A 26,582-nucleotide genomic window follows, 5' to 3' on the forward strand; every position below is an offset into this window, starting at 1 on the left:
AAAATTACCGTGATAGATTTAAATTAATCAACATTCATCTCTCTAGGATTTGAGAGGGGATAACCCTCCCTGAACACGTAGTCCCCTTTAAATTGGGATTCTATTAATAAGGAAGAAGGTGAGTATGTACAATTGTTGAATGAGCAACAACAATATCTTCACAGTTTTTATGAGCAGACATTTTAATCAGAATTATACCAATATTGATAAGCTTTCATCATGGAAATATTTTCTGAGGGCAACTTTATTAAGCTACTTCCTTTGCAGTATATTTTACTTTCTTCCACTTTCATTTTAGTTTTACTTAAATTATTTTCACAAGTACAAATTCTTTCCCATATAAATCTTATACCACAGATTTATTTCGTTGATTGTTTTACATGTTCCTATTAAATTTTGTTGATTATATTTGTAGGTTTTGACATTATTTTCTTTTGAGACTGTTATTTGTACCAGTTTTCTTGGGTCAGATTTTGTGGGTCAAGAAATTTTATTATTTTTTTATTTACTATTTCTTTTTGCTGTGCCATGCGGCTTGCAGGATCTTAGTTCCCCTACCAGGGATCAAACCTGCGCCCCTGAAGTGGAAGCGTGGAGTCCTAACCACTGGACCATCAGGGAATTCCCTAGAAATTTAATTTTATGTTGATTATTTCTATCAATAATCTTCATTAAGAATTGGATGCAACTAATTAAATCTATTTCTAGTTAATTCATGATAAAACTGTGAGCAGTTCTTCTTAGGTATGCAAAGATTGATCTGTTGTTCAGATTGCTGTGTTGCAGAGGTCTGCAAACTAGAACCCCACAGACCAAACCTGGCCTGACACCTGTTTTCGTAGGGCTGTAAACTAAGAATGATTTTATAGATGGATATTTGTAATCTGTTGGATGAAAGGGAATGTGAGCTTTGAACCCCAATTAAGAAAAATGTTACCCGCTCCCCCAAATTAATTTCATTTTTAATTAATAGACCTGTATTACAAAAATTATAATCAACTAGTATTATTATATTTTGAATTTTGTCAATATGGAAATGGAATTTGTTTTCTCTCGTGTTATATAAATATTGCATAATATTTTTGATTTTGCCTCTTGGCTCCCAAATCCTAAAATATTTACTAACTGGCTCTTTACAGAAAAAGTTTGCCAACCCCTGTTCTACTGTATTGCTAACCTGATTCTTCTGAACACTTACACTCTCCCTTCCCTACACTAACTGTCTGTTCCATTGGAGTTACAAGGAGCAGATAGTGTGCAAAGTCAGTGTGTTCTTAGGGTCAAAATCATCGTGTCAAATGTCCAGCTTCAGTTGCGAACATAGCACGTTGGGGGAGTGCAGTCATATTGTTCAGTGATGAAGAGAGATAGCTCTTCAAACTGTAACGTATTATGTCAAATAAAAATACAAATTGATATAAGAGTCTTCCGTAAAAGTCAGTTTCTCCTTTTTCTCTTATTAAAGTGTGATAAATTCAACATGTTAGAAAAGCCAAAATATCATTGCTTTCAAAGCATCAACATTTGAGGGCAACGTAGTCTTTTGAGACTTGGGAGAGCTGAAAGGCCTTGTACGTTTTCCTACTGAAGTTCACTCCTTTTTCTTTCATTTAACAGATGAGGAAAAAGAAAATAATAGAGCATCCAAGCCCCACTCCACTCCTGCTACTCTGCAATGGTAAGTTCCATTCTGAGCAAGTTCTCTCTTGATGGGAAGCTCATATAACTATGTCTTCCTACAGATAGGACAGCATATTACTTGGATATTTTGACATTGTCATAATAACTTGACATCCAATAGCCCATATGCAATCAGTTTAATTTGTAAGTATGCATAAAATACTCAACTTAGACATGGGCAGGAGATTTGAATTTTTCATATTTATTTTATTTGGGAGTAGATTTTTTTTCCCATCATCAAAACACTGGCAAGAACTGGATTCCACATGGATGTTATTAATTGATTTTAATAGAGTCTATTATTTTAATAAATAATGTTCCAGCCAATTATAGAAACAGGTCTGTTCACCCCTACCAATGAACTCTTAATAAATTAATAATTTATTGCAACTATACTACATTTATTTTAACATTAATACAAATTATCTACTTGAGTGGCTCTCCCTTTAATACTTGGAATTCCTGGACTTGATGTTATAGTTAATGATGTTGTTTAAGTGTTTGCACCCATGTTTGGTATTTACAGGTGAATTCTCCTCTAAGAGTTTTACTTAGAAATTATGTTGTAGCTTTGAACACCAAAGCTATTCTATACCTGAGACTCACCTCTCAGAAGAACTTGTCAGTTAAGTGCTATTACTACTCTCGTTCAGCCCAGCGAAGCTGAAGGAAGTAAGGAACAAAGGGGAAGGAGAGAGAAGTGAGGAGGGGAAAGGAATGAATCTACTGTGTGCCAGCCTGCATGCTAGGCACTTTGTATACATGCCTCATTTCATTCTCACAATCCTGTGAAGTTGGTATTGTTATGCCCATTTTACAGATGAGGAAAATAAAGCTTAGACAGTTAAATCATTTGCCTGAATATACACATAGCCATGAAGTGGCAGAGGCAGGAACCTGGCTGGGTCACTTTAATTGCAAAGCCTATGCTTTTGAAGAAAGGAAGAGAAAAACCAGGAAGGATGGAGAAGAAGAGAGACCAGATCAGAAAAGGAAGCAGATTGGCTCTAATGAGCAAATCATATTAGATTCTTTTGACTAATCCACCCACAGGTGAGAGGAAAACAACATTGGGAGAAAGCATTCACAAATGTAACTCAATCTTCTCTAACAAGAGTCTCGGTAGTCAACTTGTTTTGCTACAAGGATAGCAGAGGTTGTTTTCAAGAGCTCCATTTCCAGCCTTTTGGTTTGTTTCCATCAATGTGTCCCTGCATTCTTTTTCTCATTGCATTTGCTGCTTTTTGCTTTATTTAAAATTCTGCTCTACTTCCCTGGTCAAATCTCTCCCTGCACCCTTTCCCCCCAAATTATGGTCACACAGATTCTCATAATGCTAGCACATTGAATGAGGCATCAACATAAAAGACTTTGGGAGTGAGAGTTTCTAGAAACGCTAGGAATCAACAGACGCTCTTGCTTTAATAACCTGAACATGTCATACATTTCAGAATAAAAAATTTGAAAGGGACTAGAAGAAAATCACCTTGTTCATGTCTGTTTTTCTGTGATTCTCTGACATTTGCCTGGCAACAGCAAGGATGTAGATAGTGTAATCTCTTTTTTTTTTTAATTTTTTTTTTAATTTTTTTTTTTTTTAATGATATTCTTGTCTGCTTACGTTCTTTTTTTTTTTTATTTATGTATGTATGTATGTATGGCTGTGTTGGGTCTTCGTTTCTGTGCGAGGGCTTTCTCTAGTTGTGGCAAGCGGGGGCCACTCTTCATTGCGGTGCGCGGGCCTCTCACTATCGCGGCCTCTCGTTGCGGAGCACAGGCTCCAGACGCGCAGGCTCAGTAATTGTGGCTCACGGGCCTGGTTGCTCCGCGGCATGTGGGATCTTCCCAGACCAGGGCTCGAACCCGCGTCTCCTGCATTGGCAGGCAGACTCTCAACCACTGCGCCACCAGGGAAGCCCGATAGTGTAATCTCTTAAATCAGACTGCCAGGAATTAACTCCCAGCTCTGCTTTTCTAGCTGTGTGAACTTGGGCAAGGTCCTGCACCTCTCTGTGCCTCAGTCTACCTGTAAAATAGAGATGGCAGAAGTATTTACCTTGTATCAGGGGTCCCCAGCCCCCGGGCCGTGGACCGGTACTGGTCTGCAGCCTGTTAGGAGCCGGGCCGCCCAGCAGGAGGTGAGCAGCAGGTGAAGCTTTACGTGCCGCTCCCATCGCTCACATTACCACCTGAACCATCGCCCTGCCGCCCGCCCGTCCATGCCAAAATTGTCTTCCATGAAACGGGTCCCTGGTGCCAAAAAGGTTGGGGACCACTGCCTTCTAGGGTAGTTACAAAGAGGAAGTGAGTTCGTATATACAGAGTGCTTGAACAGTGTCTGGTGTAGGGTGGGTGCTAGGTAAATCTTAGCAGCCATGGATCGCTCAGCAGACCTCTTCCTTCGGAGTCCCACAGGGACATCCCAGAATAGGGCTTCCCTCCTTCCTGACATATGCATTATCAGTTCTCCTTCCACTGTACGTAATTCTATACACAATATCGGTTTTTCTAAATAAAAGGTCACATAGATCACTCCGGAAGAAATTTCATCCTCCAGTTCACAGAGTTAGGCAGTGGATTTGTTTTGATGAAAAAAATCTGTTTTCAGAGTCACATCAGGTTTGAAAATGTATAAATTTTAGTATTATTATTATCAAAAGGCAACAAGTTGTTCAAACATCAAATTTTCCTCCAATTCCCTTTATATTATATTTTTAAGATAGAATTTTAGTTATTAACTAATTTAAGAAATGTTTACTGAGCACCTACTGTTTGCTAGGCCCTATTCTAGGCTTTGGGAATGCAGTGGTGGATAAGACAGACCAAGAATAGGGGCTGATGAGAGAAAAAGTTGGGTGATAATTTTAAAAATTATTATATTAATGATAAATAAATCAAAAAGGAATGTATTAGATACGGATACGTGCTGTGCGGAGAATTAGAATTGGCTGATGTTATCATATCTCAGAGGCTATTTTAGGTTGAATGGTGAGGGAAAGCTTCCCTTAGGAGGTGATATTTAAGTGGACATTTGTATGACAAGAAGTCCTCAGACACCGTGACAATGTTAAAATCAGGGAGATGTTCTAGGCAGAGGGAACATTTCAGGTCAAGCTCTCCCAGAGGCAGACTCTGAGCAGAGCCGTGCCTACAGGTGGCTTATTAGGTAAGGCACCCAGTATTGACACCATGAGGGTACGAGGGGATGGGCAGAGGGGGTCTCGGGCTGCGAGGAGGCTACAGTAGAGGCTTCAGCGATCTCACAGGGAGTTCTGAAGCCAGGGTGGGCCTCAGAGATGAATTGAGGCAATGGATCCAGGTTTTTATTCCCCCATCTTGCTCATCACTGCAGGTAGTTTGCCCCCAGGGAGGGGATATAACTTTGGTGGGGTTTTGTTTTTTAATTATTGGAGTATAATTGCTTTACAATGTTGTGTTAGTTTCTGCTGTACAGTGAAGTGAATCGGCTATATGTATACCTATATCCCCTCCCTCTTGGACCTCCCCCCCGCCCCCATCCCACCCATCTAGGTCATCACAGAGCACCGAGCTGAGCTCCCTGTGCTACACAGCAAGTTCCCACTAGCTATCTGTTTTACACGTGGTAGTGCATTTATGTCAAACCTAATCTCCCAGTTCATCCCACCCTCCCCTTCCCGCCCTGTGAGGGGGCATAGCTTTGGGCGAGGCAGTTCCCATCCTGCTGAGGACAGCTCCCCAGGAAGGATTCAGCCTCAGCAATCAACGTCTCAGCGGTGGGGAAGAACACCTCAGTCCTGAAAGGTAACCTGGGCACAGACCACAGTATCCGCCACTCTCTCCAGGCTGGAAGCAGGCTGGGCTTGTTCAAGGAACTGCAGAAGGTGGCCCGTGTGGTTGGAGCGTAGCCAGCAAGGAAGACAGCAGTACAGATGAGGTGGGGGAAGGAGGCAGGGGAGTATGTAAATAGCAGGGAAGAAAAAGTAGGACATTTCTCTAAACTTAGGGATAGAGTCATGCTTAAGACCATGGTGGAGGACATGTGACATCCTATATCAAGTTCCACATGAGTAAACTTTTTTAGACTAGAGTTTCAGTGTGAAAACTTTGTCTCTCAAAAGGAACTGGATGCACCCTCCACTCTACAAGGGAAAGTGATACAATTTATACCATGTGTCCCCTCTTTGCTCTGGCTGCCAGGGAGTTCAGAGCGAAATCTGATGTTTATATACTTTTTAATCTCTTCCCTTTGTCTAATTTTTTTCTTTTTGTGTTTATTTTGTTAGCTTTTTAGAAAAAGGCAAGGTGCAAATAAATTCAACAAATACACATTTACATTTAAATTTTATTTTATTTACACAAAAATACATTTCCTTATTTTAAAACGAAAACATTACAGATAAGGTTAAAGTTCACTTCCTCCAGAGCAACGCTGTTACCAGTGAGAAATATGTATGTGTGTGGGTGTTTGTGCGTACATGCGTGTGTGTGTGTGTGTGTGTGTGTATATATATATATTTTTTTTTTTTTTACTGTCCCTTGCCTATGCATTTACATGCATAAGTACTGATAGAAGTTTCTGAATTGTGGTTTTTTATTTAGTATTTTCTCCTTTATAAAAAGAATACAGACATAGAACTCTAAAAATATTGTTCCACAACCTGTCACACTGTTTTGATCCACAGCTTGCTTTCTCTCCTTAGTCGAATATCCTGAAGCTATACCCAGATTCGTCCCCAAAGAACAACCTCATTTTAACCGCTGCACAGAATTTCATGTAAGACAGCGGCAGACTTCAGTTCGCCATTTCCCTCTTTGACCGACATTTAGGTTGTGTCCAAATCTCATCTTTGCCTTTACACATAAAGTCCCAAAGAACATCTTCATATGTCCCCTCACACACCTGCTGAAGTGTTTCTTCTGTATGGGTATCAGGCAGTGGAAGTGCTGGGTGCACAGAAAATGTTAACAGGATTGCAAAATTGCCCACTCTAATGGCCTTACCATTTTATATTCAGCCGAAGTATACAAAATGCTGTTTTTTAAAAAACAGGAACCTAGCTCCACAACACGGCATCTCGTCCTCCGAGGCATCTATATCCTTCACGTTGTCCCCTCTCTCCAGGGGTAGCGGGCAGCCCCAGGAAAGGACCTTGGCCTCACCGCCAAGGTGGTAGCCACTGGCCTGATAGTGCCCAGTTCTCCCGGGACGCTTGGCTTGTTCCTGGAATTGGTTTAGGAGCTATTTGCCTCTCTGCCTTCCCCCACCTTGCCGAGAGCCCCTCCCCATCGCCCCAGAGACCATCCCCACTCTAAGAACAAATAATACAACAGCCAAGCAGCTGAAAATAAGCAGGGCCACGTGACCTGGAGGCATTTCCCAGCAGAAAACAGGCAAATATTGTCAAATGCCTTCCGCCAAACCCTTTCCAGCATCCCATCCTTGGTCATGAGGTTAGTAAAGCCCAACCCACTGGGGATGGTGAGCCCTGCTGGAATCCTGGCCACACAATAACCTCTATTCACAATGAGGATTTCGGCAGGGAAAGCAGCCTGTCTGCTGTCCTGGCCTACTCGCTGCCAGCACGTGCCCCCCTCCACTGCCCCGCCCTCTCACACACCTCTCTTGTTGCCAGTGTCACTCTGAGCTCCTGTGTGCCATCAGCGGGGAGACACTTCCCTGTCTGCAGTTTCCAGGGAGAGAGGGAGGCCCTTCCCCAAAGGAAGAGGATTGAAGACCAAATTGTCACTTTCGTGGGAGACATTTTCCTTTCTTTGGAAAAAATAAAAATGAGGCTTGGGTGATTGCTAGGCTTTCAATATTTCAAATCAATATGAAACAAAATAAATTCGGTGTTTCTCTTTAAAATGTTCTCGGAGGCCAGAGGTAGAAAATTGGGCTGGGTACTGTGCCAAAGAAGTACGGTGACGTTTTAGACCCGGCCACAGCTGCTAGACCAGACCCATGGGATGTCACCAATACCTGACGTTGTGCACCCATTTCTGATTTAATTCTTTATTCAACGGTGGCATAACCTTATTTGCTCTCATAGTATGAGTTAGTCCACCTCATTCCAGAAAGGGAGGCTAAACATTTTTAGCTCTGAATGTAACCAGAAGTGACATATAGTGCCAATAGGCGTGACTGTGTCCCGCTAGAAGTCCTCAGCCAGAGATGGAGCAAGGTAGCTTAAGCAGGACAACACGAAGGGTGTAAATGTCTCAGAGAATGAGATGCTATGTTGTGGACCTAGGTTCTTATTTTTAGAAAATATTTTGTGCTGTGAGTGAAGGTATAAAATGGTAAAGCCATTTGAATGGGCAATTTTGCATCCCGTTAACATTTTAATATGTGCATCCACTCCTGGATACTGACATGGAGAAGCACTCCCCCAGGTGTGCAGGGGGACACATATGAAGATGTTCTTTGCAGCCCTATTTGTAACGGTGAAGTGGAGATGAGTAGAGGCAGGGAAGAGATGGAAAGGGAAGATTGAAGGGGGTGGTTTATGGTAGAGGATGGTGCCAAAATCCCCTCCGCTGCCATTCGGGGCCACCAGCGCTCTGGCTGCCAACCTCTAGCCTAGGCCCCGACAGGTGGGTTAGCAGCAGCACAGAACTTGTGACGCTCTGCTACTAGACTGCCTAGTTTTTGTCAAAAAAAAAAAAAGAAAAGAAAAGGACTTGATTAATCAAAAAACAAACAGAGGGATGCCAGAAGCTGGCTAATCCCAGGCTTTTCTGGAACACCACTTTGGTAGCTTGTAGGCAAAGCACAAGATTTGGATTAGATTACTCCAGATTCTGGTCCAGTTGAGTCATTACAATGGCAGAAATAAATCCCTGATTCAGTCCATGGCTGAGCAGGGACCAAACTTACAGGTTGAGCCAGTACCCCTGGTGTGCCAGGCTTACCCCAGCTGATGTTGCTGGCTGAGCTCACTGGATCTCACGAAAACCGGGTAGAGGAGGCAGGATTATTACCCCTATTGGAAGAGGAGGAAAAGCAAAGCAGGCAACTCAACACAGCAGATGGTCTCAGTCTCACTCCACCCACGTGGGGGAAATGCCTGCCTCCTCAGAAGACCCTCAACCAAGGGGAGGCGGGGCCAGCGAGGTCCTAGGAGAAACACCAGGGACCCACCTGAACTCGTGTTTGTCTACCCAGCAGCAAATTGTGGGCTTAATTGTTGCAGTTTAATAAAATAGATTGGATGGTTTTTGTTTATTTGTTTTGGCCTTCTGTAGAATCCGAGCCCATGTGAGCCAAATGCCACCATTTTGTACTTACTTATCATCTGGTGGTGTTCTCTCCTTGGTTCCCATCTTCCTTCTGAGAAACTGTCGGCTTCCTAAAGGCAGTGGTGGGGATTGCGTCTTCTCGTTCACCGCTGTATTCTGCGGTGCCTGGCGCATAGTAGGTGCTCAATAGGTAATGCTGACTCACTGAGCACATGGATGTCAGTCCCTCGCACAGAGGGAGAGCTTTAGAAGCATCGTCCCTGAGTTCATACTCCAAGGCAGGCTTTTCCCAGCCAGGTAGTTTGGGGCAAGTCACTTAGCCTCCCCAACCCTCCATTTCTTCCTCCATGTCATGGAGATAAAGTTACCCATTTGTGGGAGTAGTGATAACAAATATGAACATCTCTGGCACAAGAGTAGGCACTTGAAAATATAAATCAGGTCTGTTAATATAAACAGGCTTTTCCTTTAACCCCCCAGGTGTTAGGACTTTTTTAAACTTTTTTTTGATCTGTGCAAAAGCCTGCTTTCCTTTCTTGCCCAGAGCCCTCACCCTGCCGCCTCCTTCCTTCCACAGTGTTACTGACCGTGTTCAGGTCACAGTGTTAGGAACTATGCTGGCATAAATAGAAGTGTGGTTTGGTCCCTGCCTTGAAAGGACTTTCAGTCTAAGGTGTGAAGTGTTACCTGAATATTCTGCACTAATATAGAATGATACCGATAGTTACCCTCCGTTGAGTGATGTGCATATGCCAGCCGGAGGGCTGAGGGCAGTGCCTGGATTCTTGTTTAACCCTCACAGCAGGCTTGGGAGATGGGTGTTGGGGTATCATTTCCCTCATTTTGCAGATGAAGGAAGCAAGAGTCTGAGAGCTCAGGTAACATACCTGAGACCGTAGTGCTTGCAAGTGGTGAAGGAGGATTCAGACTCAGTGATCCCTGACTGCAAAACCACTGTCTCTCAGTGAAGCTGTTAGGAAGAGCTGTGGAAATCGCCAGGAGGCGGTGAGAGCTTTGGGAGCAGCAGGTGTGTCTGTTCAATCAAGGTGTTTTCCTCTACAGACATAACTCAGCACTCTCTACATGTTATCAAATGAATGAATACGTGAATTTGTCAAGGAAGAAATGATTAAGGAGTGATCAGCAGTTGGGGCTGGGTGGAAATTAAGCACAGTTTTGTGGAAGAGAAATTTGAGCTGAGCCTTGAAGGGTGAGGCCCAGCAGAGGGGGTTCCCTCCCATGGTGGGAAGGCCAGGGAACGTGTACCGTAGCTGGGAACGTGGCAAGATATGTTTGAGGAATGGCAGACAGTCCCGCCGGCTGGAGAGAAGCGTATGTGTAGGGGAATGAGGCCAGAGAAGCCTGGAGAAGGAGAAGTAGTCAGGGTCAGAGAGACAGGGGGCCTTGGGTGCCAAGATAAGGAATTTGAACTTCTGTGAGAGGCAGAGGGGAGCCACTGAAGGGTTTAGACTATTGTCTGGCTCTGATTGTTTGGCCAAATTTTTTTTCTCACATATTTTGCAGTCTCAGATCTCTCTGATAACCTCAGTAATAAATTATGATGTTTAGCAAGTAAAAAAAAAAAAAAAAAAAAATCCTGTTTTCTTTTCTTTGGGTAAAATAGAAGAAAAAAGTTTCTGTCCCAGACATGTCTACAAGGACTCGAGAAGTGGAGGCTGGACTGAAAGCCCATGTGAACATATAAGAAAACATAAGTTTAAAATGAGAGCAGAGGGAGAGATTATGCTACGTGCTGAGACATCTGCTGTTCACTGTAAAGCGCTAATATGAAGCTTCCACCATGTGCCCCTGGATGCTGCATGCTGAAACCTTGTGAGGAGGTCTTTTAAAAATGTATACTGCAGATAATGACTCATGTTGGCTAGTGGACCGAGGTCATTATCTCTCCATAATAGGATAGGCTCAGTTCAAATATGATCAAGTTGTTAAATAGAAGATCAGAAAATGGAAGACGTGGAGAATGTTTCTGTGATCATTAAAAAAAAAATATCCAGGTATAATGGAGTATTGTTCACCATGTCAGACTAATGATGTCCTGTAAAAGTGAGGAGGAAAAGGGGAAATTTCATCAGATATGAAGAGAAATAATTAACTGCCTTTCTGCCATGCCTTGGTCAGGAAGCTGGCATTTCAATTAGCAACTTCGGTACGTGCACGGACCCTCTGGAGTTTGTAAGAAGGTTTGGGGGAAAGGTGTCATGATGCTATTCCTGTAGAAACTCATCAAGCATCAAAGCTGCCCTTCACTCCAATTATGTGTCTTCACTCATAGAGCTTATTAAAATGCTTCATAGTCACAAGCCACCTAGATACCTTGAGGCAAAGAAGCTCCAGTAAGAGAAACAAAACGTGGATAAGAATATAGTTATTTAGAAGGCTCTGGCCTTTGGCAGGTAACTGCTTCATTATTTCAGCCTGTGTGAGCTGTGACTTACACCCATATGATTCAAATGTTGATAGTTTGTTGCAGCTGTGGATTCATTTAATGGGATGTATTTTAAACTTGATCTTGTATTTAATCCTGATTTCTTGACCAGATTTAGTGAGCAAACAAACCATACAAACAACAAATAGAAACTGAGGCACAGGGGGCTTAAGTAAAGTAACCAATGAGGGGAGGAGCCAGGAATTTATCTGGGAACCCATGCCCTTTAGCACAATATTTGGAAGCATTATTCCCACCCCCCCATAACTCACCTCGTCAGCTTTTCTTTTTTAAAAAAAAATTTGTTTATTTATTTATTTATTTTATTTCTGGCTGTGTTGGGTCTTCGTTTCTGTGTGAGGGCTTTCTCTAGTTGCGGCAAGCAGGGGCCACTCTTCATTGCGGTGCATGGGCCTCTCACTATCGCGGCCTCTCTTGTTGCGGAGCACAGGCTCCAGACGCGCAGGCTCAGTAGTTGTGGCTCACGGGCCTAGTTGCTCCGCGGCATGTGGGATCTTCCCAGACCAGGGCTCGAACCCGCGTCCCCTGCATTAGCAGGCAGACTCTCAACCACTGCGCCACCAGGGAAGGCTCAGTAGTTGTGGCTCACGGGCCTAGTTGCTCCGCGGCATGTGGGATCTTCCCAGACCAGGGCTCGAACCCGCGTCCCCTGCATTAGCAGGCAGACTCTCAACCACTGCACCACCAGGGAAGCCCCAGCTTTTCTTAATCATGGCGATGGAGCCCCCTTTCACCCATTCAACCCAGTTATGAACTTGAGGGCTTCCTTTGTTGCTCCCACCCTCCTCACATCTGGCAGCATGAGACCCACACCCTAGGTGTTATCTCTGCCCTGACAGCCACTCCTTCAATCCATGCTCCATCATTTCCTGCCCTGACTATTAACGTGGCTCCAAACCGATCTCATTTGTTCGTTCATTCACTCATTCATTCTACAAGTACTGCCTAGTCAGCCACTACGTGCCAGTCTTCACTAGTGCTCCTTGCCCACTCACCAGAGAGGTGCCAAGGTGACCTTTCCAGAGAATAAATTGGATCCTGGCACTCCTATGCTTTAAAAACTTAACTGGCTCCCTATAATTTAAAGGATCATATGCTTTTTATAAGATGAATTCTGAATGGTTTGAAATGCATGTTTGTTGAATGTGTCCATGGATTTTTCTGGCCAAAATTAATTTTAGAAAATCATTAGTAAATATAAGCAAAAAGCACACAGCTGGTTATGCACAAAGTTCCAGCTTCCCAGATTGTTCTTGTCTATGCATTAAACTGGAAAATATCCCACAACACAGTAGCCTAAAGAGTTGAAGTTAAGCTTTCTAAGGAAATTGCTTAGTGGCACTCTCAGTCGTCTAAGAGGAAACCTATGAGACTTGGGGTTTTTTTTTGGTTTTTTTTTGTTTAAACGTTCTTTTAGTCTCAATCCATTGCTGGCAAATACAACATATTAAACTTTAAATTAATGCTAGTTACTGTTGTTGATTACATTCTAAAATTGAAGTATAGTTGATTGACAATGTTGTGTTAGTTTCTGGTGTACAGCAAAGTGATTCAGTTACATATATATTAGTTTTCACATTTTTTCATTATGATTTGTTACAGGATATTGAATATAGTTCCCTGTGCTATACAGTAGGACCTTCTTCTTTATCTATTTTATGTATAGTAGTTGGCATCTGCTAATCCCAAACTCCTAATTTATCTGTCCCTCACCCCCTTACCCCTTTGGTTAACCATAAGTTTTCTATCTCTGTGAGTCTGTTTCTGTTTTGTAAATAAGTTAATTTGTATCGTATTTTAGATTCCACATATAAGTGGTATCATATTGTATTTGTCTTTCTCTTTCTGACTTACTTCACTTAGTATGATAATCTCTAGGTCCATCTATGTTGCTGAAAATGGCATTATTTCATTCCTTTTTATGGCTGAGCAGTATTCCATTGTATTTGATTACATTATTATTATTCCTACAGCATCCTGGAAACACTCGGGTCTTCCTGTCTCTGAATATTTTTTTCAATTCTGTCTGAGTAACACTCCATTGCCTTCTGAAAATAAGACTTTCATAGTAACTCTTCAGCTCTGGAGGTTGCTAAACTCTTAGGCCAAGCCATATTCTCTTATGCGGCATGCCCCTCCCCCATGGTTCCTTCCTTTTAGATACTCCTTTACAAGCCCTCTTCTACACTCAGACCAGTGTCTCCATCATCCAAAGCTCGAGCCACGTTTGTCTCTTAGCCTTGCTGTTCTGCTTGCCTGGAACCCCCTCCATCTCCCATGGCAGAATACCTCAGTGGTTCACAGTGAGACAAACTCTCCCATTTACCAGCTGCATGACCATGGGCAAATGAATTTCGCTCTCTGTGCCTCAGTTTCCTCACCTAAAATATGGGCTTCATATGGTTATTGTGAGATAATGTATACCCTGTGCCTGGCACCTAGTAAGAGCTCAACAGATGCTAGCTGTTGTTGTTGTTACAAAGTTCTAATTCCAGTTCATCATGAAACCTTAATCATCTGTTCCCATCTACACAGTAATCTCTCTGTCTTCCCACATTGCTCTGCACCTGTGGTTGGGAGTTGGTAGTATTTAAATATTCTTATTTCTGTGCATTATTCTCCCCACAATAAACTGCAAAGTGAACTAGGGCATAGATTTTGTCTTATGTCAACACAAGACCCTACAGGAGGCAGACAAGGAACAGAAAATAGATTGGGTGTAAGAAAAATAGGGAGGAGTGAGGACTCTGGCCGACCCGAGGGCACATGTAACTGGCCAATTGTCACGCGGGAATATGGGCCCAGTGTTGCCAGATCTCAGCCTTTTCAAAAGAAGCCAGAAATCCAGATTCTTATGTGAAATGTCCTGAATTTTAAAAGTTGGGCCAACACTGTTCAGGCCAAACAAAGAATGTTTGTGATACCCCATCTTGTGAAAGCCGCATTTTTCAGATGACCCCCACGAGTTTGTGCATAAGCTGGTTATTTGGACCTTTGAACTCACTTTTATAGGGAAACAATACTGTGAATGGCATTTAGGGGTCCAGGCTAAACTAGAAGGCTGATCCCCATTCACACCAGCCCTGAGGCTTAGGATAGTCCTAAGAAATCTAATCTCTATGTGAAACGATTTTCCCACAGGGAAATACATTTAGAGTTCCAATGTATGATGTTGGCGACACATAGAATGTAAGCCCTCTCAGGACAGGGCCTTTGTTTTGTTCGCCACTGTTTCCTTAAAGTCTAGAACACTGCCTGGCACTCAATAAATATTTGTTGAATTGAAGATTACCTGTGTCTTTATCCACCTGTCCACCATTAATCTGTTCTCCACGTGCAAACAAGGGCTACCTTGCACACCGTGGTATCCCCAGCACCTGTTGGGTGATAAGAGATCAGTAAATATTTGTTGAATGAATATATGACTGACACAATCTATCCATCAAACATTTACTGAGCACCTGCTGTGTGCTACGGAGTCTGTTGGACTTTAAAAATGCAGAAGTGAATCAGACACCACCCCAGCCTCAAGGAATTAGGTTGCCTAGAAGGGATTGCATAAACTATTTCCTGGAACACTTATAAAAATTGTCAGGCGTTACTCAGTGTTCCCCTTCCCAGAAGAGGGGGGAGTGGGTGAGACTACCTGGGACGGCTCAGCACAGGCATCTTCATCTATCCGAGCGTTCCTCGGGTTGTTTGGTCCTCTGCGTCATCCGTGGGGTTTGGGGATGAAATGATTGAACTGATTTTCTTTCAACCACATGTTGCAATGAGCCGAATGAGCTCTGCCCTTTCAAGTGGGCACCTCGGGAGGCCGTGTCCTCATTCCACTTCAGTTACAACAGCGCTGGACCACTTCTTTGGCAAGTGCCCTCAGAAAGTTAGAAGCCACTTGAGGACATTCATTTCATTGTTTTAGCATCATGCCTTATTTTTGAACCCCTAGAAAAACAGTTGGGAGAAAAGGGTTATTCTAGTCACTTAAGCCCTCAAACTTGGTTCCAAATGACTTGGGGTTGTTTCCTAAAATCCAATTCACAATCAGAGGAGAAATATTTTCTATTGGTGAGTTTATTGAACAGTGTGTACCCCACACTGAAGGCAGTGAGGCCCAAAGAGAAGTCCCCAAACTGTCACATGCCCCAGCAGTTTTGTTGGAAGAGATGTTTAACCTTCCAAAGTGTCCATGACAAAGGAGCCTGATTCTTTTGGATGCCTACATTCTTTTCTTTTTAACAGTGAAAACTTTTATATTTAGAATTAGCCAGCTGGACTCAGTGTAGATGATCCAACTTTGTTGGCAACATCCAAAGCATCATAGTCAGGAGCCAGTCAAACATATGCCTTCTTCTCTCCATCAGGCCTGATCAGGGTGTTGACCTTAGCCATGTCAATGTCATAGAGCTTCTTCACAGTCCGTTTAATTTGGTGCTTGTTGGCCTTGACATCCACAATGAACACCAGTGTGTTGTTTGTTGTCTTCTGTTTTCTTCATGGCTGACATGGTGGTGAGGGGGAACTTGATGATTGGATGTCTACATTCTGGTGTTTGGGTTAAAGAGGGAAAAAAAAAAACCGTATCTAGTTTACTTCTATGTTCCCAGTATCTAGCACAAATTCTGGACATCTGAGTGCCCAAAAATGTTTTATGGAGCAGAAAAGTGGATGATAATGAGGTCTAACACCTACTAAGCTCTCACCATGTGCCAGGCCCCATGCTGATGCATGTCACACGTTACATCTGATTGTCGTGACAACCTTGAGAGGCGGTTACAGTCAGTACCTCCAAAAGGAAACTGAGGGCTGAGGTTGAGTAACTTACCCGAGGTCACCAAGCCAGCAAGTAATAAGGCTGGGATTTGAACCCAGATGGAAAAGTTCCTACCCTGAAACCCTAACCTATAGTCATTAAGAAGGTAATGGGTGTAGAATCATATAATCCCAGTACAGCAGGGAAGGTGAGCCTAAAGGAAACAAGCAGTTCAGCTCCCTGCTGTGGTCATATAACCTCCCTCAGTCAGTGGGTTAGTGGCTGTCTAGCTATCCAGCCCGTGCTGGGGCATTTGTTTTTCCCAGGCTCTCACTCTGCTGCTCTTGTTAGCCAAGAAGCCCCAAGATTTTAACACCTATCAGGAATGGCTACACAGTGGGTAGCTTGGCTGAGGGGGGGCACCTGCAATATCCTCTATCATTTTTTGGAGTTTGGGGGAATCTCATTCACCCAGAATGTGGTCAGGCTAATGACAACACAGAGGAAAGGGACTGGGAATTTGGGCTGGAAAAGTGACCTGAGGTCATACCCAAAGGGACCAGGGGTCTGATCCTGCTAACCTGCTAACTCCGTTCCTGACCTTAGGCAGATTGTTTTGTCTTCGTGGGCCTTGGTTTCCCCATCTGTAAGAAAAGAGTGATTTCTCAGGTCTGCCCAGCTCTGGAGGAGGACTAGAAAGAACAGATCCTTCTTTCTTGGGTTTGTTCATTGGGCGTTTATTTCCCCAGGCTGGAGGAGAACTATGAGATTGCAGAAGGGGTCTGCATCCCTCGCAGTGCCCTCTACATGCATTACCTGGATTTCTGCGAGAAGAATGACACCCAGCCCGTCAATGCTGCCAGCTTTGGAAAGGTGAGTCCAACTTCACCAGGCTTTTTCCTTTTCTTCCCCACTTCTAAGTAATTTATGCACAGTTCCTAATCATGTTTTAAATCATTTAAATTTTTTTTTTTAGGTTACCAAAGTAAATACTTTGGTTACTTTGCTGTAAAAATTTCAAACAATTGTTAACAGAGTAATACCAAACCAAATACCAAAACAGAGTAATACCAAAGTATTAAAAATTTCAAATAATTCAGACATGTTGTAAAGTAAAAGTGAACATCTACCTTGAATTTCCTCGGTACTTAATTTGCAGACAGTAACTTCTTTTCTCTGAGCAGCAAATATTGCACTCGCAGGTGTGTTATGTGTATGTCAGTGAGCCTGGGACAGGCAAACTGCTTGGCTTAGTAATGTGAGCGCCTTAGAGAAACTGGGAAGTGGCCTTGTATCATAGCTTGGAGGTCTGGGAGTCCTCAGCTGGGAGTGGTACTGTTCGTAATATCACTGCAGGCCTGACTGTTCTCTATCCACTTATGATAAAAATACATCCCACCCTCAGGGCTCTCTCTACAAAAAACCACTACCCTTGGTCATTCATATTCAGCTGGCCAAGGAAGGCTATTGGAACTCTATTTAAGACTCATCGTGTGTTTATTTGATAAAGATCTAGATTTTTTTACACCCCCCAAATATTCAATTTAATTTGAGTCAATACATCTAAACTCTTTCTCCTTTTATTAGCTTCTTTTTCCTGTGTGTAACTATTTTTCCACATCGGCTAATAAAAAATAGGCAAGCTTGTCCTGCACCACTATTCCTTACCAGTTTCCTGAGTGCAAGCGTAACAAGGACTGAAATGGCAGGGAGGGGTCAATGTTTCAGAAATTCACTTTTCAGATCCTCAACAGATAAATCATCAGCAAGAAAAAAACAAAGGGCAATGTTAGGCCTGAGCCAACCACCCGGGAGAGTCTGAAACTGAGTGGCTGCGAATTGGCTCCACTCAGTAAATGAGAAGATGCTCTGTGGTGACTTAGGAAGGGAAAGATGCTTGTGTGATGGGTTAATGTTCCTTCTCCAAAGTGAAAGGAATTTTTTTAAAAAATCAGTGGCGAAACCCCCTTTGCTGTTTCATTCGTTCCTTTCTTCAGCCGGGCAGTGTTGGCTGAGACTGGTTGTGTGGCATGCGCTGTGTCAGGCAGTGGAGACTCAGAGGGATCCCGGAATGGGTCCTGCTGTGCAGGGGCTCCCAGTCTAGAGAGGGGCACTGAGAGCCTCTCAGCAGTGGGCGAAGGAAGAGCACAGCAGGAGTGTATCCCTGTCCTGTGTCTGGGGTCCTGGCACATTCTCTTGCATCTACACGCTCCCTCCCAGAGGCCGAAATGGAGAGTCAGGTTGGGTGAACCAAAAGACCAAGATTCCTAGCTCTCCTGGACTTATCACTTAACCTCTCTGAGACTCAGTCCTCTCAGCTGTGAAATGGGAATTAACCCCTGCCTTCTTCCTGGGATGTTGCAAGATTCACTTGAGAGGGTGGTGGGCTGCTGTAGGGTTCTGTGAACTCAGTCATCTGGTCGCTCAGATAGTAACACCTACCATGTGCCATTACAACTGTTGTTATGAATTTTCCATGAGATGCTTGTGCACAGATACAAATAGCCGTTTGTTAGCTTAGATTCTGAAACAAAAACAAAACCAAAAAACAAAAAAATTCAGCATTTCTAGAAACTTCAATTTGCCTGTGTAAGGACCTTCTATTCCTTTTTCTCTCAAATTCTTTTGTAACCCTGTTGTCAGCTGAGGGTTTCCTTGACCTTGTGATCTAGGTAAAATCGATTTAGCTCTTCCTCTCCTGCCAGCATCCCAGTTCCATTCCTATTTCAAGTCTCAAATCTGCCCCCAAGATTTCAGCAAGTCCCAGGGTGTTTGCATCCTCAGGGTCACCTTGACTTGGGACTCCTCTTTCTGCATATACCCCCTCTCTCCACACCTGTGCTATTCAGTACAGTAGCCTCTGGCCACACACAGTTGCTTAACTTACACAAAATTAAAATTCAGTTCCTCAGTCACACTAGCCATACTTCAGATGCTCAGTAGCCACATGTAACTAGAGGCTACCATATTGGACGGTGCAAATACAACATTTCCATCTCCACAGACAGTCCTGTTGGACAGCCCTGTTCTGTACCATCACGAGCTAGGGATGAAACTCAGGGTCCTCTTTGCTTTGCACAAGGCAGTCCACAGAAAGCATCCGTGTAGACTAAAGCGTCCTAGTAGACTGAAGTGTGCAGCGGTGGTTTACATCCCAAGCATTGTCCCATGGAGCAGACGTCCCCACCTCCAAACGCGCCCTGGTGCTCCTCCTGCCAGTGCCCCACAGCTGGTCCACGCCCTCTCTGCTCGGCCGCCTCTCCCGTCCTCCTCTGCCACCTCCTTCTGCTCCCTTCACTCTCCCTCTCCTTCCTTCTTGGGACAAGGTCCACCAACTTTCTTCTATTCTCTAGTCCTTGCTTCCTGCTGACATCTATGCCCACAAGTCTCGTTTAATCCAAATGGCTTTTCAGAATATTTTCCCAAATAATAAGTTTCCTCTCTAAGAAGAATTGCAGTGCCAGCTGCTTCCAAAATAGTCATTGAAAAAGGCATCCAAGGGTAAGCTGGGACGAAGTAAGAGAGTGGCATGGACTTATATACACTACCAAATGTAAAATAGATAGCTAGTGGGAAGCAGCCACGTAGCACAGGGAGATCAGCTTGGTGCTTTGTGACCACCTAGAGGGGTGGGTTAGGGAGGGTGGGAAGGAGGGAGACGCAAGAGGGAGGAGATATGGGGGTATATGTATATGTACAGCTGATTCACTTTGTTATAAAGCAGAAACTAACACACCATTGTAAAGCAATTATACTCCAATAAAGATGTTTAAAAAAAAAAAAAAAAGCATCTGAACTCCGTCTTATCTTCAGTCCCAAAGCAAGGGATTACTCTAATGGAAATAAAAGCACAAATGCAAAAGCTCTCTGCAGCTGCCTTGCCATCGATTTCAAGTGCACTGGAAATTGGGGTTCTCCTTCCAGCCACGGAGGACAGAAGGTACCTGCTGAGGGTTTTCGCATTGAGCCTGTTGAATTGAAATCCCAGACGCATTTTCCCTTCCTGAGGGCTCCCAGCACGCTGCAGCTGCCATCTCCTTGAGAGAAAGGGACTAGTTCTGTCAGACCTTGGAGTGTAATTGTGGACAGTCTTCCTTTGAGCCGATCCGTCCAAACTTATGATTCATCTCTGAACTTTTAACTCAGAGCAGGCAAAAAGTTCACTATTTCAGCTTCGGTTTTAGAGAAAAATTAGATTGGTGGTCGTCTTCCCAACTGGCTTGCAAGTGGGCTGAGGTGAAGCAGACCTCAGTGGTAAAGCTGTCCCCATGTCGCCTGGCTGGGATCCTGTTCTTGATAAAGTGGATGGCAGCGATTGCTTTGCTGCAAGTAAGATCTGAAATAAAAATCCCCTCTCCCAACACCGTGGCCAAGCTCCAAAAGCAGTGGCTTCCAGTAATGTTGCATTGACTTTGGGTCATGGAATTAATTTCGGAATGGCAGAGCGTGCTGAGGCTGCTAGCTGAACTAACTTCTTGTGCCTGCTTTTGCTGTTGGCTGGGGTGATGAAAGGTCACCCCACTTGGAGTCACTTAACTTTTCTGAGCTCCCATTTCCTTACCTTTAGATGGGAAGTATCCCAAATTACTCTAGGGATAAAATGAGACAGTGCTTATGATAATGTTTTTTAAAACTGTAAAGCTCTCTGTCAATGGAAGAAATCACTAGTTTCTAAAATTGGCTCCATTCCGTTCTAACTCCTCTATCTCCTTACCATACTTTATTTTTCTTTATAGCACTTATCACTGTCTGAACTACTATATATATATGTTGTTACTAATATATATGTATAGTTATCTATATATGGTGGTATTATCTATATATTTTATTACATATAATATATAATTATTAATGCATATAACTAATAAATATGTAACATATGTATTTTTTAGTTGCTTGTGTTTTGTCCGTCTCTTTCTCTAGGATGGAAGCTCCATGAGGACCTTTTTGTTCACTATGCATCCCTAGCCCCCAGAATAGTGCCTGGCACATAATAGATCTTCAGATATTTGAAGATTGAATGATTCATATTATTGCTGTTTGCTAAGAACACCATGAATTGTTTGACATATGGCAATTTGTTTAAGCCTTATGGTCACCATAGGAAATTGGCATTGTACCTACTTTCCATTAGTCCATTTGCTGAGTAGGGATGAACTTGTTGAGGTACCAATGGAAACTGGTTGTATCTTCACTTACTTTAAAGAGCTGCCTTCAGAGTCCTCTGTCCGTCCTTCCTGCTCTGCCCTCTGACAGCATCGCAGGGCAATCCCACGCATCAGACCGTGATCAGCCATCATATCAGTCTTGGCTGGATAATTAAAACTCATTCTCAGCTATGAAAAAGCCCAGTTCTGTCCAATTTAAAACTTCCATCTCACATGGAAGTCAGACCTCCCCCCACGATGCCTCCGAATTTGCTCTGTGAAAGGGAAGGGGGGACTCTTTCTCTCCTCTTCTGACTCCTCCAGGGTCGGGGGAGGGGGACAGTGAGGGAGGGTATCTAGAGGAAAGGCAACAGGAGCCTTTTTGACCAGTTGGTGCTCTCTGAAGGCTCCTCCCAGCTATCTGTGTCCTGTGCTGTGATCGTCATCCATACGCTGGGGGAAAGGGGTCCAGTGGTGGGTTTCTGGCGAGACCCCCCTGGATCTCTGTCCACACTGGCTGAAGGGCTGTGCTCTCCAGCTGACCTCCCGCTGCCCACCGCTCTTGCTTCTCCGCTGAGGATTCACCCTGTGGCTCTGGCCTTATGCTGGAGGGTTCTGACCAGCTCTCTGAATGCCTCGTGTTACACTCTTATTCTTAGAGAAGCCCAGAGGAGCCCCCACGAGTGTCACGGGTATGGAACAGGCCCACCTTGGTGATGTGCAAACAGAAAATGGCTTTGCTTTGTTCCTCAACCATGTTACGGCCAAACTCCCTTCCCTGATGCCTGATGGTTTTGTGGCAGGTTTAATAGCTTTTCGGTTATTGATTATAAAAACAAGCCTCAGCAGACGTAGAGAATGGACTTGAGGACACGGGGAGGGGGAAGGGTAAGCTGGGACGAAGTGAGAGAATGGCATGGACTTATATATACTACCAAATGTAAAATAGATAGCTAGTGGGAAGCAGCCACATAGCACAGGGAGATCAGCTCGGTGCCTTGTGACCACCTAGAGGGATGAGATAGGGAGGGTGGGAGGGAGACGCAAGAGGGAGGAGATATGGGGATATATGTATATGTATAGCTTATTCACTTTGTTATAAAGCAGAAACTAACACACCATTGTAAAGCAGTTATACTCCAATAAAGATGTTAAAACAAAAACCAAAAAACAAGCCTCTTTTCAACAATTTAGGTGCTCTTGTATACACTAAAGTCCAGTCTAGTGCTCTAGTTGAAACCTGCAGTCTCTCATCCATTTGAAAACTCCTCCCCTCCCCCCCAGCTCAGGACTGACCACGCGTGGCCTGGGGACCTGCAGTGGAGGAGGGGAGAGTGGTCTGACCTTCTGCTCTTCCCTGACCTTTCCTTCCTGCTACTGGTGCCTCCAGGCTTGTCAGGGTGAGAAAAAACACTTCCAAAATGATACCCCTAGTTCTCCAGCAAAAGCAGTGAAATAAATGTTTAGAGAGCCACAGAACTGTAAATTGAAACAAACACAAGGTAATGTCAGAATTGGCCTACACATGACATCATACTCAGCTAAATTACCCAAGCTTATTAAAGACAGTTCTTTTTAACAGATATTAGAAGTGTCTAGCTATGTCTAATTATGAATGCAGCATTCACAGATGTTTAATAAAATTAATAAAAATAGCAAACACTTACATAGTGCTTTCTATTACCTGGCACTATTCTAAGCACTTGACATATGTCAACCTTGTCTAATCCCCCAAACAACTCTATGAGCTAGAAACTATTATCCCCATTTCATACATGGGTAAACTGAGTCCCAGAGAAGTTAGGTAATTTGCCCAAGGTCAAACAGCCAGTAAGTAGATCTGTGATTCAGAATGTGACCCTGAGAAGTCTGGCTCTAGAGTCCATGGACTTAACTGTCTCATTTACACAGAGCAACTTATTTTGGGGGTACGGTCGGGTCGGTATGTGTAGAGGCAGGTTTTGTGTAAACAGTTGTCCTTTTGACTTTGGTGTTGTCATTAGCAGTCACCTGGACACCTCCATATGATCAAATTTGGAAGTGAAGTCTCGGCCTCTCTGTCTCTCGGGGTCAAGTGCGCTGGTCACTGCAGTTGAGAAATTTCCCCTCAGATCTTCCCCCCAGGGTGTTCCAGGCACTGGGAACCCCCCTACCAGTATTTCCCATTCTGCTTCCCCCTCAACACTTGGGTTCACCCAAGTGAACCTTAGGTATGCATTTATTAGGTATGCATTTATCTCAGGAGATGGGAAATGGAGTCCTCTAGGGGAGGAGGCTGCAAAGGGGCATATGCATGTGAGAAACTGCAAAGCAAGATGGCACATGTGCCCCCTGAGCTATGAACACCCAGGATCGGAGGGATGCAGAGGAGGAAACTGCTGCCTCCTCGGGGTGGGGAGTGAGGGCAGCCTGAGAACCAGGTCAATCCCGGAGTACCTCTAGGTACCCAGTATTGCCTTCTCCGAACCTGCAGACTTGCGAGATCCATGGAAGCTGAAGCGAGTGTTTCAGTTTCACCAAATGCTTCTTTCTCCTGCTTTTCCACTGGTCTTTTGGAAACTAAAAACTCCACCTGCCCAGAGATGGAGCATTAGTGTGCTTAGCAAGAGCTAAGCTTTTTTCGGAAAGAAAAAGTGGACCTCAGATTTCTGAGCTAAGAGAATATCTCTAACTTACAAATTGGATTGCTTTCCATGCATTTGTACAGGCATTCCGGTGGAGGATTAAAGGCAAAAGAATGTCTTCTTCCACAAACTTTTACTGAGGGTCCACCATGTGCAGTAGGCGAGGAGTTTCCAAGAACGCCACGTTTTGGGCCCTGAATTTGAGGATCTATCACTCTTACTCTCTGTATTACCCTGGACAGGTCCCATTTCCCTCTCTGAACCTCAGTCCCTGCATCTATCACGTGGGGAAGTTAGTCTGCAAGGGTGTGAGGATCTTTACCATATCAACTGGAAACACTTTTCAACAAGAAATCATAATGACAATAACACTGACTCTTTGCCAGGCACTGGGCCAAGCCCTTTGCACATATTACCTCATTTAATCCTCAGCCCTGTGAACTAGATGCCGTTTTTTGTTCCTGTTTAAAGATGAGATAGCTGATTCCAGGACCACTGGAACCTTTCCTGTGAGGTAAATCCTGGGTGGAAATCAAAAGGTGTATCAGTTAGGAATTGTATTGGGGCTGTGCGTAAAAGACGCCTTTCCTCGTTCCCAAACAATGGCTTAAATAAATTTGTGGTTTTACTTTTCTTCACATAGAATAAGTCTAAAAGAAGGTAACCTATGCTAGTATAACAGCTCTATAAGAGCATCAGGGACCTGGGCTCCTTCTCTCTCTGTGCTCTGCCATCCTTAGCAGATGGCTTCTAATTTCTAGGTCACCTCATGGTCCAAAGTGACTGCTGGACAACAAAGCCTATATTCCAGGCAAAAAGTAGAAAACAGGGTGTAGGGAGAGAAAGGTCAAAACTCCAGCTGAGTCAGCTGTCTTTAGGAGCTTTCCCAGAGCCCTGCCCAGTGATTTTCCCTTTTGTCTCACTGTCTGCCCTTGGCTGTCAGGGAGGCAGGAAAATGTAGTCCATTGCCTCCTGGAATAAAAAATTAGAGTTTGGTTAGAAAGGGAAAGGGGCAGACAACTAGCCATTTTATCCACATAAGGGCATTTCAGAAATCCACGTATCCTTTTTCATTTAAAAAAATGAGATCTAATTGACATCTAACATCGTATTAGTTTTAGGTGTACAACATGGTGATTTGATGTATGTATGTACTGCAAAATGATCAACACAATAAATTTAGTTAACATCCATCACTACACAGAGTTACACATTTTGTTTTCTTGTGATGAGAACTTTTGAGATCTCTTCTCCTTACAACTTTCAATCATACGATACAGTATTGTTAACTATAGTCAGCATACTGTACGTGACAACCCAGGACTTATTTATCTTATAACTGGAAGTTTGTCCCTTTTGATCACCTTCACCCATTTCTTTCCATGTGTCCTTTTATGTGTCACGACTATAAAATGGAACCCAGGATCCTGAGAGAGTGCAGGGTGTACTCTCAAATGTGGAGCCCATGGGAGGAAACATAGGTGGCACCAAGTGACTAGCTTAGACTGTGTGGGGTAACGTGATTTATGGTCAAAGATTTGTTGAACTTGTCAGGAAGAGGCTGATTCATGGATAGGCAACTAGACAGCTGTGACACAGTGCGACTTGAATACGTGGGGAGGCGCTTTATCCTCGCAAATACACCTCCCCCGAAGGCTTGCTGATATCTCAAAATCCTCAGTTCCTTTCGTTTAAGTCTGTGGAGATGCAACTACAAAAGAGCAGGATAATTCATTAATACTTACCAGTTACTAACACCTCAATGTAAATAAGTTTAATCTATTAAGGGGACTTAGAGATCTGTTGGTGAGACCTTCTCATTTTCCAGACAAGGACGTTGAAAGTCAAAGAGATTGAGTGGGCTTCCCAAGGTCCGACATGTAGTGGCAGGGCTGGATCTGAGGGGAAGGGGGGAGACCAGTGGATGCCACCTGCTGGGCAGGGACCCACCCCCCCCACCCCCCCAGTAAGAGGTAGGGAGACAGGAGGAACAGAATCTGGGGCGGCAGATGTACTTGTATGAATTGAATTTATTTATATCCTGCCTTTTCCCCGTGAGGGCTTGAGGTACTTAGCCATTTGGGCTGTGGGTGTTGCTTCCTTGAATATGTGGCTCCTTCCTCCCCGCCGCCCATGCTTGAGCACTGCAAGAAACAAACAGACAGACAACAGTGTTCTGGGGACCTATGCTTCTGTCAGCCACATATGCCTGGAACAGAGGTAAGGCTAAAGGTTCCTCTCGTTTTACATGACTGCCCTCTTCCTCAAGAGCGCTCACAATCTGCCCTGACCCCAGGTCGTTTGCGCACCTGTGGAGGGGCACAGAGGGAGATAAATGTACTCTTGAGGCATCTTTAGGATTCTTCAGGAATGGTCTCTTTTCAATTTGCAAAGGAAAAAAATTAAGCACATGGACAGTTTCCTTCTACTTTAAATTCTTGCATATGTTTTTCTTAACCCTTAGTATCTGCTGTGATGTCAGAATGCCTGATTTCACACCAGATTCCATATTTTGTTATTTCACACGTCTTTACTGATGTGCAGTGTAAAAGCTCAGAAATCAAATTGTGTGGGTTTGAATCCCAGCTCCACCATTTACCAGCTGTGTGAACTCAGGAGATTTCTTAATAGCTATGAGCCTCAATTTTCTCCTCTGTAAAATGGGGACATGGTACCAACCACCTGAGGAC

The 26,582-nt window shown here is 43.8% G+C and overlaps 1 protein-coding gene across 1 annotated transcript in view; it reads left to right on the top strand.

Annotated features, from left to right (window-relative positions):
* RFX4 (regulatory factor X4) overlaps window positions 1-26,582 on the top strand; it is a 166,706-nt gene that overhangs the window by 56,045 nt on the left and 84,079 nt on the right. Inside the window, exons 3-4 of the mRNA XM_059934815.1 lie at window positions 1,618-1,678; window positions 16,871-16,994. Of these exons, the coding sequence (XP_059790798.1) occupies window positions 1,618-1,678; window positions 16,871-16,994 (185 nt within the window). The remainder of the gene's footprint in view (window positions 1-1,617; window positions 1,679-16,870; window positions 16,995-26,582) is intronic.

This window comes from Balaenoptera ricei, chromosome 10, assembly GCF_028023285.1.
Source record: "Balaenoptera ricei isolate mBalRic1 chromosome 10, mBalRic1.hap2, whole genome shotgun sequence".
NCBI classification, from domain to species: Eukaryota; Metazoa; Chordata; class Mammalia; order Artiodactyla; family Balaenopteridae; genus Balaenoptera; species Balaenoptera ricei.